This window comes from Pleurodeles waltl, chromosome 11, assembly GCF_031143425.1.
Source record: "Pleurodeles waltl isolate 20211129_DDA chromosome 11, aPleWal1.hap1.20221129, whole genome shotgun sequence".
In the NCBI taxonomy this organism is placed as follows: domain Eukaryota; kingdom Metazoa; phylum Chordata; class Amphibia; order Caudata; family Salamandridae; genus Pleurodeles; species Pleurodeles waltl.
Genome location: NC_090450.1, coordinates 990,561,481 through 990,576,524, shown reverse-complemented (window position 1 = coordinate 990,576,524; position 15,044 = coordinate 990,561,481). Strand labels below are relative to the sequence as shown.

General features: G+C 47.1%; 1 protein-coding gene across 1 annotated transcript in view; it reads right to left on the bottom strand.

Moving 5' to 3' along the window:
- Positions 1–15,044, bottom strand: part of PPIL2 (peptidylprolyl isomerase like 2) — a 280,729-nt gene that overhangs the window by 12,222 nt on the left and 253,463 nt on the right. Inside the window, exon 17 of the mRNA XM_069215327.1 lies at positions 5,489–5,561. Within this exon, the coding sequence (XP_069071428.1) occupies positions 5,489–5,561 (73 nt within the window). The remainder of the gene's footprint in view (positions 1–5,488; positions 5,562–15,044) is intronic.

Genomic DNA, 15,044 nt, shown 5'->3' with positions numbered 1-15,044 from the left:
CACCACTGTGTCCACTTCTGCTTCACCAAACCCCCCCACACACTACCATCAACACACCACACCCTACCGCATGTGGGACAAGATCCCCACAGAACGACTAAACACCCAATGGGCCCATGACCAAACCCCCCCCGCCCCCCCAACACCAGCGACCCCGACACAGGAGCACACAACCTTTCCAAATGGATCACCACCTGTGCGGACACACTAGCCCCCCTCAGAAAACACATTGCTACCTGCAACATCAAGAACGCCCCATGGTTCACCCCCGAACTCCACGACTCCAAGCGCAAATGCCTCCAAGCTGAGACACTATGGCGACTAGAACCTTCCACAACCAACTTCTCCACCCTCAAAACCAACATTCGCACCCATCACCAACTCATACGCACCGCCAAAAGAGATCACTACAAGTCACGCCTTGACAACAACTCTCAAAACAGCAAAGAACTCTTCACCATCATCAATGAACCTGCCAAACCCAAAGCCAGCAACATAGACCCCACACACACACACAGCCCCTATGTGACGCCCTTTCCAACCACTTCCTCCACAAAATCCTGAACATCCACAACAGCTTCATACCACACACACCCCTCACTCACCCAACCCAACCCCCACTCATAACCCCCCCACCACACTCTCCACATGGACCCCCACCACATACGAAGAAGCCGAAAAAACCATGAACTCCATCCACTCCGGCTCCCCCACTCATCCTCCTAGACCTCTCCACAGCCTTTGACACCATCTGCCACCACACACTCCGCACACGCCTCCACAACATAGGAATTCACCACAAAGCCTTAGACTGGCTCACCTCCTTCCTCACAGACTGGACCCAGAGAGTCCGCCTTCCACCCTTCCACTCCAACACTACCAAGATCACCTGCGGAGTCCCCCAAGGGTCCTCTCTCAGCCCCACACTCTTCATCATCTACATGATCCCCCTAGCCAACATCCTCTGAGCACACGGAATCACTATCCTCTCCTATGCAGATGACACCCAACTCATCCTCTCCGTCACCCGCAACCCCACCACCGCCAAAACCAACCTACACGCCGCTCTCCTTGACACCGCCAAATGGATGACCACTAACCACCTCAAGCTCAACTCAAACAAAACCGAGATGATCAACTTCGGCCCCAACAAAACCACATGGGACGACTCCTGGTGGCCCACCACCCTAGGCCCCGCACCCACCCCCGCAAACCATGCACGCAACCACAGCATCATCCTTGACCCCTCCCTCTCCATGACACAGCAAAATAAAGCTCTAACCTCCTCCTGCTTCCACACACTCCGCACTCTAAAAAAAAATCCTTCAAATGGATTCCCCCAGAAACCAGAAAGACAGTCACCCACGCACTCATCAGCAGCAGACTGGACTACGGTAACGCCCTCTACGCCGGCACCACACTCAAACTCAAACGCAAACTCCAGAGAATCCAGAACACAGCCGCACGCCTCGTCCTTGGCCTCCCCCGCCACGAACGAATCTCACCACACCTCAAATCCCTTCACTGGCTCCCTAAAGACAAGAGAACCACATTCAAGATCTTCATCCACGCACAACACCGGCCCAACCTACCTCAACAAAAGAGTTAACTTCCACACTCCCACACGCAACCTCCGATCAGCCGATCTCGCCCTAGCCACAGTCCCCCGCATCCAACGCACCACCACAGGAGGCAGGTCTTTCTCCTACCTCGCCCCCAAAACCTGGAACTCCCTCCCCACCGACCTTCACAAAACCAAAGACCTCCTGGTCTTCAGTAAGAACCTCAAGACATGGTTGTTCGATCAGTGACTCCCCCTGCCCCCCCTTGACTTCCATTCCCCCTCCCAGCTCCTTGAGACCCTCACAGGTGAGTAGCGCGCTCTACAATTTTATTTTGATTGATTGATTGAACAAAAGACCACTGAGGTTTCTGCCAATGGACATAATGCTCTGTAAAGAGAACAGACTATGCACAAGGGCTATGCTCCTGTTTAAGTGGTGCATCCGTCCCATATACTAGGACCCAAGCACGGCTATGAGAAACAACCCCTGCCCGACTGCCTGGCCAGGCGACCATGCTGACAAGAGGCTCGTGTTTTTATGCCGCAGATAGCATTTCTATCTGCCCCTTCAAACAGAGAGTGAGACAAGGGCGCCAGTGGCCTCCAGACTGCAAGGCAACCTACAGGATATTTACCTGGGTGGGCAGGACTGCTGTGTGCATATCTACTGCTTGAACATAGACTTTTGACACAGTCTGCATGGCCTCTTGCAGTCCATGGCCTTTCAGGCTGTAACTAGTGCATCCTAGAGTGGTGGGGGGTTGCAAGAGGGGCGAAGTGCAATGAGAGTGACAGGGTAGAGAGAGCTGTGGAGAAACAGGAAGGAGAACATGGGCTGGAGGTGGTCAAGGCGTGTGCTTTTACCAAATAGTCAATTCAGCAGCTGTCAGTCTGTGGCGCGATACAGGGAATGTGTACATCCTCTCGGTATCTCACAGCAACGAAGCAGGGTATGGGCAGGACGTCTTTACATACTGCGACTCCTAGTCAAATCAACTCCTAGTGGCTAGGGCCCCATCCATCATGTCTTATAGTTCATTTAAATATGTAAACAGATGCTCTTTCAGTATACTGGGTTACCCTTTTGCACTCAAGATGTCCATTACATGCAGCAAGATGGCCCAGTGAATTAAACACTCACCACCGACATCTGTAGGACACAAGCCCAAATTCCTGCAAAGCCAAGTCAGGCTTCCTTCCTTCCAAGGTCGATATACTATGTACTATTAAACTGAGTAACAAAACCTCTGGCTACTATTAGCCAATTCAAGGGTGCTCAATTGACAAAGCTCATTGATTGGAAAACTGTGGTATTGAGCACTTGAGTATTGCATATATGCGTGTGTGTGTGTATATCTATGCGCTGTAATGAACCTGCATGAAATGAGGCAGGTTCTTATGACGTTAAGCCCATTTCAGGAATCCCAGCTTTCATGCATCTGTGGTGCATTTTTATAGGTCTGAACACCACTTGCCAGACACTTACAATCTTTACTTTACTTGTGATATTTTGAATTTCATGCAAACACATCGGGTGGGGTGGGGGGGAGGGAGGGGGGGGGAAGTAGGCCTCATTTTAACTTCCACAGGCATCCATGGTCACCATTACCACAAGAACTCCTGAAGGGAATTCCGCCACTCTTGGAATGAAAGTAAAACGTTACACAGGAAAGTGCCATTGCTTGGTTTGGAGTAAATCCTTTTAGTAGTTTTCAAGAAACTAGTATTACAATAATGTGCCAGTGCGCTAGAAAGGGTTAAGAGATAGACCTACTTCAATGCAGATTTTCAGACTTTCCCTTGATCTACATTTAAACATGAAGCCACAACTAGATAAAGAAGGTTTCAGCTTCTGTTGTCCATTTCGAGACTTTAGTGCCAAAGTTTGGTCTGTGAGTGAATTAAAAGAGGTTCTATGAGTGAAACACCCTGTCAGGCTGCAGGCCGGTTCTATGGCTCACCGGTGCTAAGCATGTTGGAGTCCGTGCGCATCAGGGTTGGCGGTCTGCAGCCCCCCCTTCTCCTACTGGAACAGTGTCCTCCTGCTGATGTATTTGCATGAAAGTCAATATAATACCGGTAATATAAACGCCTTGCCAAGTGTATACTGGCCCAGGAACACCACCAAAGACATTATCAAAGGAAATATTTTTTGACCCCTCTAACTTTGCTCCCTTCGTCAGATCTGCCTGAACTTAAAATTCTCCCTCTGGACTTAACTTGCTAACAGCCTACGAAGTATCATCCGAATGTGGTAATGAGTGTAAAAACTGAATAAACACTTTTTTGACTCCACCACCCCATTTAACTCTGCCCTTTCTTGATGCCTGCATAAAACTTAATATATCAGGAGTAAGCTGAACATGACACCGGCATCTTAAATGTAGTGTTATAACCATATAAAAGATTTTTGTAGCCTTTTAAATTTGCCACCTTCAGACTGATCTGCCTAAAACTTTACATACCAAGAGAACACAAACATTCTAAAGGGATGCCAAATTTTGCGTTGATTTATGGAGGCCGAAGGCCATTGAGCACGGGCAATGGCCTGTCTGCATGGAGTTGGACACAGGACCTTGCCTCCGGCCATGCCCTGCAACCAACACCCACTGTGCATAGCCGATTGGTGTACGCAAGCAGCAATTGACTGTTTGTGGAAGGTTGGGTCCACCCGCCATGCACAGTGTTGTATTAATGTTCCCATTTCACATGTTGCCATGATGTTACAAATGATATCAGAGAACATGTCATGAGTAATGTAATATGTGGGGCCGTGCGCTGTGTGGGGTTCGCCACAGGGCCTGGCCTACGACCAGGCCCTTTCTCCAACCCCCACCCGTGTAGCTCCCCTCCCTGACCCACTATTGGTGCCGGGCACCCCATGCCCCAGATACTTTCGCTTTCAAATAGTGGAGCAGGTGCACGTGGCCCCTCTAACCGACCCTCTACTGGCCTGGGTTCCCCCGATCCCCCAGAGCCTTCTCTTTATTAAAGAGCAGAGGGATGCATGCCCCCTCTCCCCAAGCCACTTTTGTCCCCGGGGACCCCCAACCTCTGGGGCCATACTTTAATTATTGGGGAGTGAGGCTCCTGTCACTGAGCCTTAAGGGGCCCTGGGGACCTCATCCCATGGGGCGAATGCGGTGAGAGCATTTTTAAAGCTCCTGCTGGGTGAGAGCAAATATGTCTTCCCTGCCCATGTTCCTGCAGGCAGGGAAGGCACGTTTGCTCCCACCTGGTGGGAGATTTAAAAATGCTCCTGCCAGGTGGAAGCAAACATATGTTTCCCTGTCCACGCGTGTGCAGGCAGGTAAACTTTAAGAAACTACTGTATCCCCGGGGTGGGCTCCTGGGACACCGTCTGTGAGCTGGCCCCAGGGGATTGGGTTCTCGGGGCTTTAAGAGGCTTAGGGAAGGGCTAGGTAGCCTCCCTCCTTTTTCTGACATTCATCTGAGGGCGATGGGGTACCTGGGGCCAATTTAGGTTTGGTAAGTGGGGCTGCATGGCCCCTCCCCTCTAATATGCAAATCGGCCCGAGGGATGGGGTCCTCGACACCCTCTGGACCTCTCACAGGGTTTGCGAACCCAGTACAGTCCTAGAACCCAATATGGATTTCAACAAGGGTCCAGGAACCCTTGCAGTGGGATCTGCCTGAACGATTTTGCACTACCACTTAGGGGCTTTTTTTTCTTGTGCTCAAGATGCAGCAAATAGGAACACCTATTCCAAGGTGGCCAACGAAATATGCACACAGAAGGCAAACCCAACTTATTGATAAATTGATGCAATTAGTAATTGACAGACAGCTGGAGGCTAACAGGCAGCAGTAACTAACGTCAGACAGGAAACCAGCCGAGGACCCAGACAGCAGGGCCGGGCCCTATTAATGTCAGGAGACTACCACATTGAGTAAGTTATTTACCGAGGGACGATCAGTCTTCGGGTCTGCGTCCACATTCTCCATGGCTGTCAACGTCTCAAACCCTCCAACAACCCTAAAGAGTGAAAAGAATGTTACGTGACTTGCTTGATGAACACTCGGTCTTGGAGGGACTCTGGGGGTTCAAGGCACAATCTAGGCACAGAGAATGAAGGTGCAGCTCATGCACACCCAACATCACCTGGAGGCACACTAGCATGAAGGAGCACTCCAGGCACACGACAAGTGAGGCACAACCCTGGCACCCCAAAAATGAAGACGCTTCCAGCTGCACTAAGAACAAAGTGCCACATCCTGCACACAGAAAATCAAAGTACAATTCTAGTACACGGAAAACTAAGGTACAAACTTGGCACACAGTAAATATCTCTGGCACAAAGAAAATTAAGGCAAATTTCCGGCACTAAGATCGCTGAAGGTACCATTAAGGTACACACAAATGGTATGCACAATCCAGGAACACACAGATGGATGCACCATCCAAGCGCGTGAGAACCAGCGCAGAATACAGGACCATGAAAAATCAAGGAGCAGTCCAGGCCCTTGGAAAGTATATTGGGAGTCAAGGTAAAATGTCAGCAACTAAGATTGAAAGAACATCAATGGAGGCAGAAAATGCATTCACACAGATAATCGAGGCACAGTCCAGGCATGAACAGAAGAATCACAATACAGGATACACAGAATCTAGGCACAAACACAAACAAGTCTCAGTCCATGCAAGCAAAGGAACACAAAGGAGGAAGCACAATCCAGAGAAACAAGGTGCAATCCAGATAACCAAAGAGACCAGGTTCAGCCCAGACACTCAGAATAACAAGGTGCAGCCCAGGCACACAAAAAGAAGGTACTGCCTAAATACACAAGAACAATGTGCAGGCCATGCATGAAGGGAATCAATAAACAATCCGGTTACACTGGGAATCAAGGCACAGTTGAAGCACGCAAAGACGCTATCACAATCCAAGTTCATGGAAGATCAAGGTACTTTGCAGGCACACTCAATATCAAGGAACAAAGTGCGTAAAGAGGCTTTGAGGTATAAACTTTCAAGGATTATGGCAAGAACTCTGAAGACAATCTAAGCATGCACGAAATCAAGGAAGGCTTCAGGCTCAAAGATATGCAGAACGAGAATTCAAGAATAATTGGGGCTCAGTGAAATCCAAGGGGAAAAACACCATCCTGATGTACAGAGAATCAAGGCACAGGCCAGTCACATTCCAGAAACGCAGAGAAAAGAGACACAATACTGGCACATATAGATCCAAGGCACAAACCAGACAATTGGGCAAACAAGACACAATCTAGGCATACAAAGAATTAAATTACAATTACTCTAAAAACCACAGAAAATCAATGGACAAGCATGTCACAACCCAAGCATTTGGAGAGCCAAGTTACAATCAAGACATCCAGAAAATCAAAAAATAAGCCAACCACAATACAGGAACTCGAAGAACACAATACGATCATAAAGGGCACATGTCGTGCCACAATCCATGTACACGAAAAACGATGGCACAACCCAAGCACCAAGACAAAATCTAGGCACATTGAAAATAAAGGAAATAGCCAAACACAATCGAGGTACACAACCAAGCCACCATCCAGATACATAAAGAAGCAATACACAGTGCAAGCAAATAAATATTCACCGTACAAGCCACCCACAATCCAGGTACACAAAGAACCAGGCCACAATCCAGGTACATAAAGAACCAATACACAGCGCAAGAACACAGGTATCCATAGTAGAAGCCAGCCACAATCCAGGTGCACAAAGAACCAATACACAGTGCAAGCACACAGGTATTCACTGTACAAACCAGCCACAATCCAGGTACACAAAGAACCAACCCACAATCCACAAACGTGGCGATCCAACGCACATTGCAAGTGCATAGGGATTGACAGCACAAGCCAGCCACAATCCAGGTACGTAAAGAACCAATGCACAGTGCAAGCATGCAGGTATTCACTGTACAAGCCAGCCACAATCCAGGTACACAGAACCAATACACGGTGCAAGCACACAGGTATTCACTGTACAAGCCAGCCACAATCCAGGTACACAAAGAACCAATACACAGTGCAAGCACACAAGTATTCACTGTATAAGCCAGCCACAATCCAGGTACACAAAGAACCAATACACAGTGCAAGCACACAGGTATTCACTGTACAAGACAGCCACAATCCAGGTACACAAAGAACCAGGCCACAATCCAGGTACTCAAAGAACCAATACACAGTGTAAGCACACAGGTATTCCCTGTACAAGCCAGCCATAATCCAGGTACACAAAGAACCAGGCCACAATCCAGGTACACAAAGAACCAGGCCACAATCCAGGTATATAAAGAACCAATACACAGCACAAGAACACAGGTATCCACAGTACAAGCCAGCCACAATCCAGGTGCATAAAGAACCAATACACAGTGCAAGCACACAGGTATTCACTGTACAAGCCAGCCACAGTCTAGGTACACAAAGAACTAGGCCGCAATCCAGGTACTCAAAGAACCAATACACAGTGCAAGCACACAGGTATTCACTGTACAAGCCAGCCATAATCCAGGTACACAAAGAACCAGGCCACAATCCAGGTACACAAACAACCAATACGCGGTGCAAGCACACAGGTATTCACTGTACAAGCCAGCCACAATCCAGGTACACAAACAACCAATACACAGTGCAAGCATGCAGGTATTCAATGTACATGCCAGCCACAATCCAGGTACACAAACAACCAAGCCACCATCCAGGTACATAAAGAAGCAATACACAGTGCAAGAACACAGGTATCCACTGTACAAGCCAGCCACAATCCAGGTACACAAAGAACCAATACACAGTGCAAGAACACAGGTATTCAATGTACATGCCAGCCACAATCCAGGTACACAAACAACCAAGCCACCATCCAGGTACATAAAGAAGCAATATACAGTGCAAGAACACAGGTATCCACTGTACAAGCCAGCCACAATCCAGGTACACAAAGAACCAATACACAGTGTAAGAACACAGGTATCCACTGTACAAGCCAGCCACAATCCAAGTACACAAAGAACCAATACACAGTGCAAGCACATAGGTATTCACTGTACAAGCCAGCCACAATCCAGGTACACAATGAACCAATACACAGTGCAAGCACACAGGTATCCACTGTACAAGCCAGCCATAATCCAGGTACAGAAAGAACCAATACACAGTGCAAGCACAAATATTCACCGTACCAGCCACCCACAATCCAAGTATATAAAGAACCTATACACAGCGCAAGAACACAGGTACTCGCTGTACAAGCCAGCCACAATCCAGGTACACAAAGAACCAATACACAGTGCAAGCACACAGGTATTCACTGTACAAGCCAGCCACAATCCAGGTACACAAAGACCCAAGCCACAATCCAGAAATGTGGAGATCCAAGGCACATTGCAATTACACAGGGACTGTGAACATAAGCCAGCCACAGTCCAGTACACAAAGAACCAAGTCATAATCCTGGTACACAAAGAACCAAGACACAATCCAAGTATACAAAGAATCAAGTCACAACCCTGGCACACAAAGAACCAATGCACTATAAAGGAACACAGAGAACAAAGATGAATACAAGCACACAGAGATTGAAGATACAAGCCAGTCACAATCCAGGTACACAAACACAAAGAACAAGGCCACAATCTAGGTACACAAAGAACCAGCCCACAATCTAGGTATACAAAGAACCAAGACACAATGCAAGCACATAGGGACTCAAGGAATAAGCCAGGCATACAAAGAATGAAGGCACCATCCAGACACACGAAGAACAATCTGGGTACACAGAGACCCAAGTAATACGCTAACCCAAATCCATGTTCACAAAGAACCAAGGCACAATCCAGGAACAGAAAGAACCAAGACATGATGCAAGCACACACAGATTAAAGATACAAGCCACTCACAATCCATGTACACAAAGACCCAGGCCGCAATCCAGGTACAGAAAGAACCAGGCCACAATCTACGTACACAAAGAACCAAGACACAATGTAAGCACATAGGGATTCAAAGAATAAGACAGGCACGTTCCAGGCATACAAAGAATGAAGGCACCATCCAGACACACAAAGAACAATCTGGGTACACAGAGACTCAGGAATAGGCTAACCCAAATCCATGTACACAAAGAAACAAGGCCAAAATACACAAGACATGATGCAAGCACACAGAGACTGAAGATACAAGCCAGCCACAATCCACATACACCAAGACCCAGGCCACAATCCACGTACACAAAGACCCAGGCCACAATCCAGGGACACAAAGAACCACAATCCATGGACACAAAGAACCCGCCCACAATCTAGGTGCACAAAGAACCAGGGCACAATCCAGGTACACAAAGAACCACAACACAAACCAGGTACACAAAAAAACAGCCCACAATCTAGGTTCACAAAAAACCAAGACACAATGCAAGCACACAGGTTCAAGATACAAGCAAGCCACAATCCAGGTACTAAGACCCAGAACACAACCCACATACACAAAGAAGCAGGCCACACCCCATATACAGAACAAACCAGGCCATAATCCAGGTACACAAAGACCTAGGCCACTATCCAGGTACACAAAGAACCAAGACACAATCTAGGTACACAAAGAACCAAGACACAATGCAAACACACAGAGATGCAAGATACAAGCCAGCCACGATCCAGGAACACAAAGAACCAGATCACAATCAAGGTACAAAAAGAACCAAGACACTATGCAAGCACACAGAGACTGAAGACACAAGCCAGTCACAATCCAGGAACAGCAAAAACCAAGACATGATGCAAGCACACACAGATTGAAGATACAAGCCACTCACAATCCATGTACACAAAGACCCAGGCCACAATCCACGTACACAAAGACCCAGGCCACAATCCAGGGACACAAAGAACCACGCCACAATCCATGGACACAAAGAACCAGCCCACAATCCAGGGACACAAAGAACCAGCCCACAATCCAGGGACACAAAGAACCAGCCCACAATCCAGGGACACAAAGAACCAGGCCACATTCCAATGTACACAAAGAACCAAGACATGATGCAGGCACACGGAGATTCAGGATACAAGCCAGGCCACAATCCAGGTACACAAAGAACCAGGCCACAATCCAGGTACACAAAGAACCAGGCCACGATCCAGGTACACAATGAACCAAGACATGATGCAGGCACACAGGTAACCACTGTACAAGCCAGCCACAATCCAGGTACACAAAGAACCAAGACATGATGCAAGAACATAGAGATTAAAGATACAAGCAAGCCACAATCCAGGTACACAAAGAACCAAGACATGATGCAAGCACACAGAGATTCAAGATACATGCCAGCCACAATCCAGATACACAAAGAACCAAGGCACTATAAAGGAACACAGACAACAGAGACGAATACAAGCACACAGAGATAGAAGATACAAGCTGGTCACAATCCAGGTACACAAAGACCCAGGCCACAATCCAGGTACACAAAGACCCAGCCCACGATCTACGTACGCAAAGAACCAAGACACAATGTAAGCACATAGGGATTCAAGGAATAAGCCAGGCACATTCCAGGCATACAAAGAATGAAGGCACCATCCAGACACACAAAGAACAATCTGGGTACACAGAGACTCCGGAATAGGCTAACCCAAATCCATGTACACAAAGAAACAATGCCAAAATACACAAAGAACCAAGACATGATGCAAGCACACAGAGATTGAAGATACAAGCCAGCCAGAATCCACGTACACAAAGACCCAGGCCACAATCCACGTACACAAAGACCCAGGCCACAATCCTGGGACACAAAGAACCACACCACAATCCATGGACACAAAGAAGCAGCCCACAATCCAGGGACACAAAGAACCAGCCCACAATCTAGGTGCACAAAGAACCAGGGCACAATACAGGTACACAAAGAACCACAACACAATCCAGGGACACAAAATACAGCCCACAATCTAGGTTCACAAAAAGCCAAGACACAATGCAAGCACACAGATTCAAGATACAAGCCAGCCACAATCCAGGTACTAAGACCCAGAACACAACCCACATACACAAAGAAGCAGGCCACAACCCATATACAGAAAGAACCAGGCCATAATCCAGGTACACAAAGACCTAGGCCACAATCCAGGTACACAAAGAACCAAGACACAATCTAGGTACACAAAGAACCAAGACACAATGCAAACACACAGAGATGCAAGATACAAGCCAGCCACGATCCAGGAACACAAAGAACCAGATCACAATCCAGGTACAAAAAGAACCAAGACACTATGCAAGCACACAGAGACTGAAGACACAAGCCAGTCACAATCCAGGAACGGAAGGAACCAGGCTACAATCCAGGTACACAAAGAACCAGCCTACAATCTACATACACAAAGAAGCAAGACGCAATGCAAGCACACAAAGAACCAAGACACAATGCAAGCACATAGGGTTTCAAGGAATAAGCCAGGCACATTCCAGGCATTCAAAGAATTAAGGCACCCTCCAGACACACAAAGAAAAATCTGGGTACACAGAGACTCAAGGAATACGCTAACCCAAATTCATGTACACAAAGAACCAAGGCGCAATAAAGGAACATAGCGACCCAAGACATGATGCAAGCACAGAGATTGAAGATACAAGCCAGCCACAATCCAGGTACACAAAGACCCAGGCCACAATCCACGTATACAAAGAACCAAGACACAATGCAAGCACACAGGGTTTCAAGGAATGAGCCAGGCACATTCGAGGCTTACAAAGAATGAAGGCACCATCCAGACACACGAAGAACAATCTGGGTACACAGAGGCTCAAGGAATAGGCTAACCCACATCCATGTACACAAAGAACCAAGGCACAATAAAGGAACATAGAGAACCAAGACATGACACAAGAACACAGAGATTCAAGATACAAGCCAATCACAATCCAGGGACACAAAGACCCAGGCCACAATCCTTGTACACAAAGACCCAGGCCATAAATCAGGAACACAAAGAACCAACCCACAATCTACGTACACAAAGATCAAGGCCACAATCCAGGTACACAAAGAACCAGCACACAATGCAAGCACACAAAGAACCGAGACAATGCAAACAGACAAAGAAACAAGACTATGCAAGCACACAAAGAACCAAGACACAATGCAAGCACATAGGGTTTTAAGGAATAAGCCAGTCACATTCCAGGCATACAAAGAGCGAAGGCACCATCCAGACACACGAAAACAATCTGGGTACACAGAGACTCAAGGAATAGGCTAACCCAAATCCATGTACACAAAGAACCAAGGCACACTAAAGGAATATAGAGAACCAAGACATGATGCAAGCACACAGAGATTGAAGATACAATCCAGGTACAGAAAGACCCAGGCCACAATCCAAGTACAGAAAGAACCAGGCCACAATCCAGGTACAGAACGAACCAGGCCACAATCCAGGTACAGAACGAACCAGGCCACAATCCAGGTTCACAAATACCCAAGGCACAATAAAGGAACATAGTTAACAAAGACGAATACAAGCACACAGAGACTGAAGATACAAGCCAGCCACAATCCAGGAACACAAAGAACTACGTCACAATCCAGGTACACAAAACCGAGACACAATGCAAGCACATAGAAATTTAAGATACATGCAGGCCACCATCCAGGAAAACAAAGGCTGAATTTGAAATACAGTCAGACAGAGAATTCAAGTACACACCAGTCCCATGGAGAACTAGGGCACAAATACACACTGGAGATCTCTAATGAAGAACGCCCAGCAGTCTATGTGACAATGTTGTTGGCTGCAGAGGGGCTGTGTTGTGTCAAGGTTTATATGATAAATGTTTATTTCCCACCACCCTTTACAACACACAGTTCCTCTAAGTCTGATGTCAGCATAATAATAAAATTGTTTAGGACCCAAATTCAGGAACTCTGCACATAGGACCCCACAGAAGTGACCAGGCACATTTCCCCACAAAGACCTCTTTAGAGAGGCTTCAATCCTCCCGGCCAGCAGACTTGTATCAGAGCACTTCTATGATTCATCTCAAAATTTAAAAGCAAAATCAGATCTTGAAATGCATTTGGAAGAGACTGCAAGGAGCGGGATCTCTCTGGAGGGCCATTAGAGTATTTACACAAAATCCAATTAGGACTGCATATGAGAAGCAGTAATTGAGCCTGGTCGTAGGCAGCTGCGGACACAGACGTACATTACTTGAAAGGTCAATCATATGTTCTAAAGATAGCGCCGAAAGCAGAGCCTTCTCCTCACGGCGCGTGAAAGGTGAACCGCTGCGTAGAACAGTGTGACGACAGAGGATGTGGACTGCTGAGGAACCGCCCCATCCCTGCTGAAGAGGACAACACTAGTCTCTTTAGAGAGAGAATAAACACGGGCGTAATAGTGCCTTGAGGCAGAAAGGAGCTTCCATGCATGAGATGAGAGAGAGAGAGGGCAGGGGGTGCTCAGAGAGACACACCTGAGAACTAAATAAGAGGGGAGATGGGAAGAGAGAAGACTGGAGGAGAGGGACATGGGGGAAAGAAAGAAAACAAGCATTTGCAATTCAATGGGTCTTGTATTCACTTGAGTTAGAGCTATTAGAGTTTTAAATTCCTAACTGGACTTTTCTTGCCATTTAGTGAGGGGGGGGCTTGGGTCAGGTAAGAAAAGGTGAGGGGTGAGAGGTTGGAAAGGAGAACAACTTTTGTACAGCGAGCATTCCTGACGTATAAAACTTGAAAGCACCATGATCGCGCTCATGGAGTTTTCACGTTTTTTACAGCGGTAACTCGATCGGCAATCCGGCTGTATAAAACCTGAAAGTGCTAGGAGCACGACTGAAAAACAAAACAAACAATGACAAGCAACTAACAGTTATTTGTCATTGCTTTGTTTTTCAGTCGCACTCAGGGAGCTTTCAAGTTTTTTATAGTGGTAACTCGAGCAGCAGTCCCACTGTATAAAACTTGAAAGCGCCATAGAGGCAGGGAACAAAAAAATAGTCCGTCCAAACAACAGAAAAACAATCCAGGCGTAATAAAACTGTACTTGGCCGGTGCTCCTCAGCCAAGAACAGGAATTGGCATACCGGCTGCCAAACCAGTAAGGAGGCAGCAAAACAAGAGCAACACTGGCTTCAACCTATGGTAAGTGGCAGGCGGGAGCAAAGTCCTTCTACTCATACCAACAGGTCTTGCAGACAGTGCAGGCGTGCTGTCTAGGCTCAACCTAAAAATAATGGTGGGAGGTGGGATCCATGTGATTACAATGGGGCCATCAATTACTTTGGGATTAACCTTGGAAGGTTAATCTCTAAAAAGTCAATTTTGGGTTCCTGTTTTTTTTTTTTTTAAAGGTTAATTAATTGGGTTAATATTTTTGTTTTAATAGATGACTATTTTGGGTATTTTTCCGTCTTTAGAGGTGTGACCTCTCCACGGCCTCACCCCGCCCCCCAAAAAATT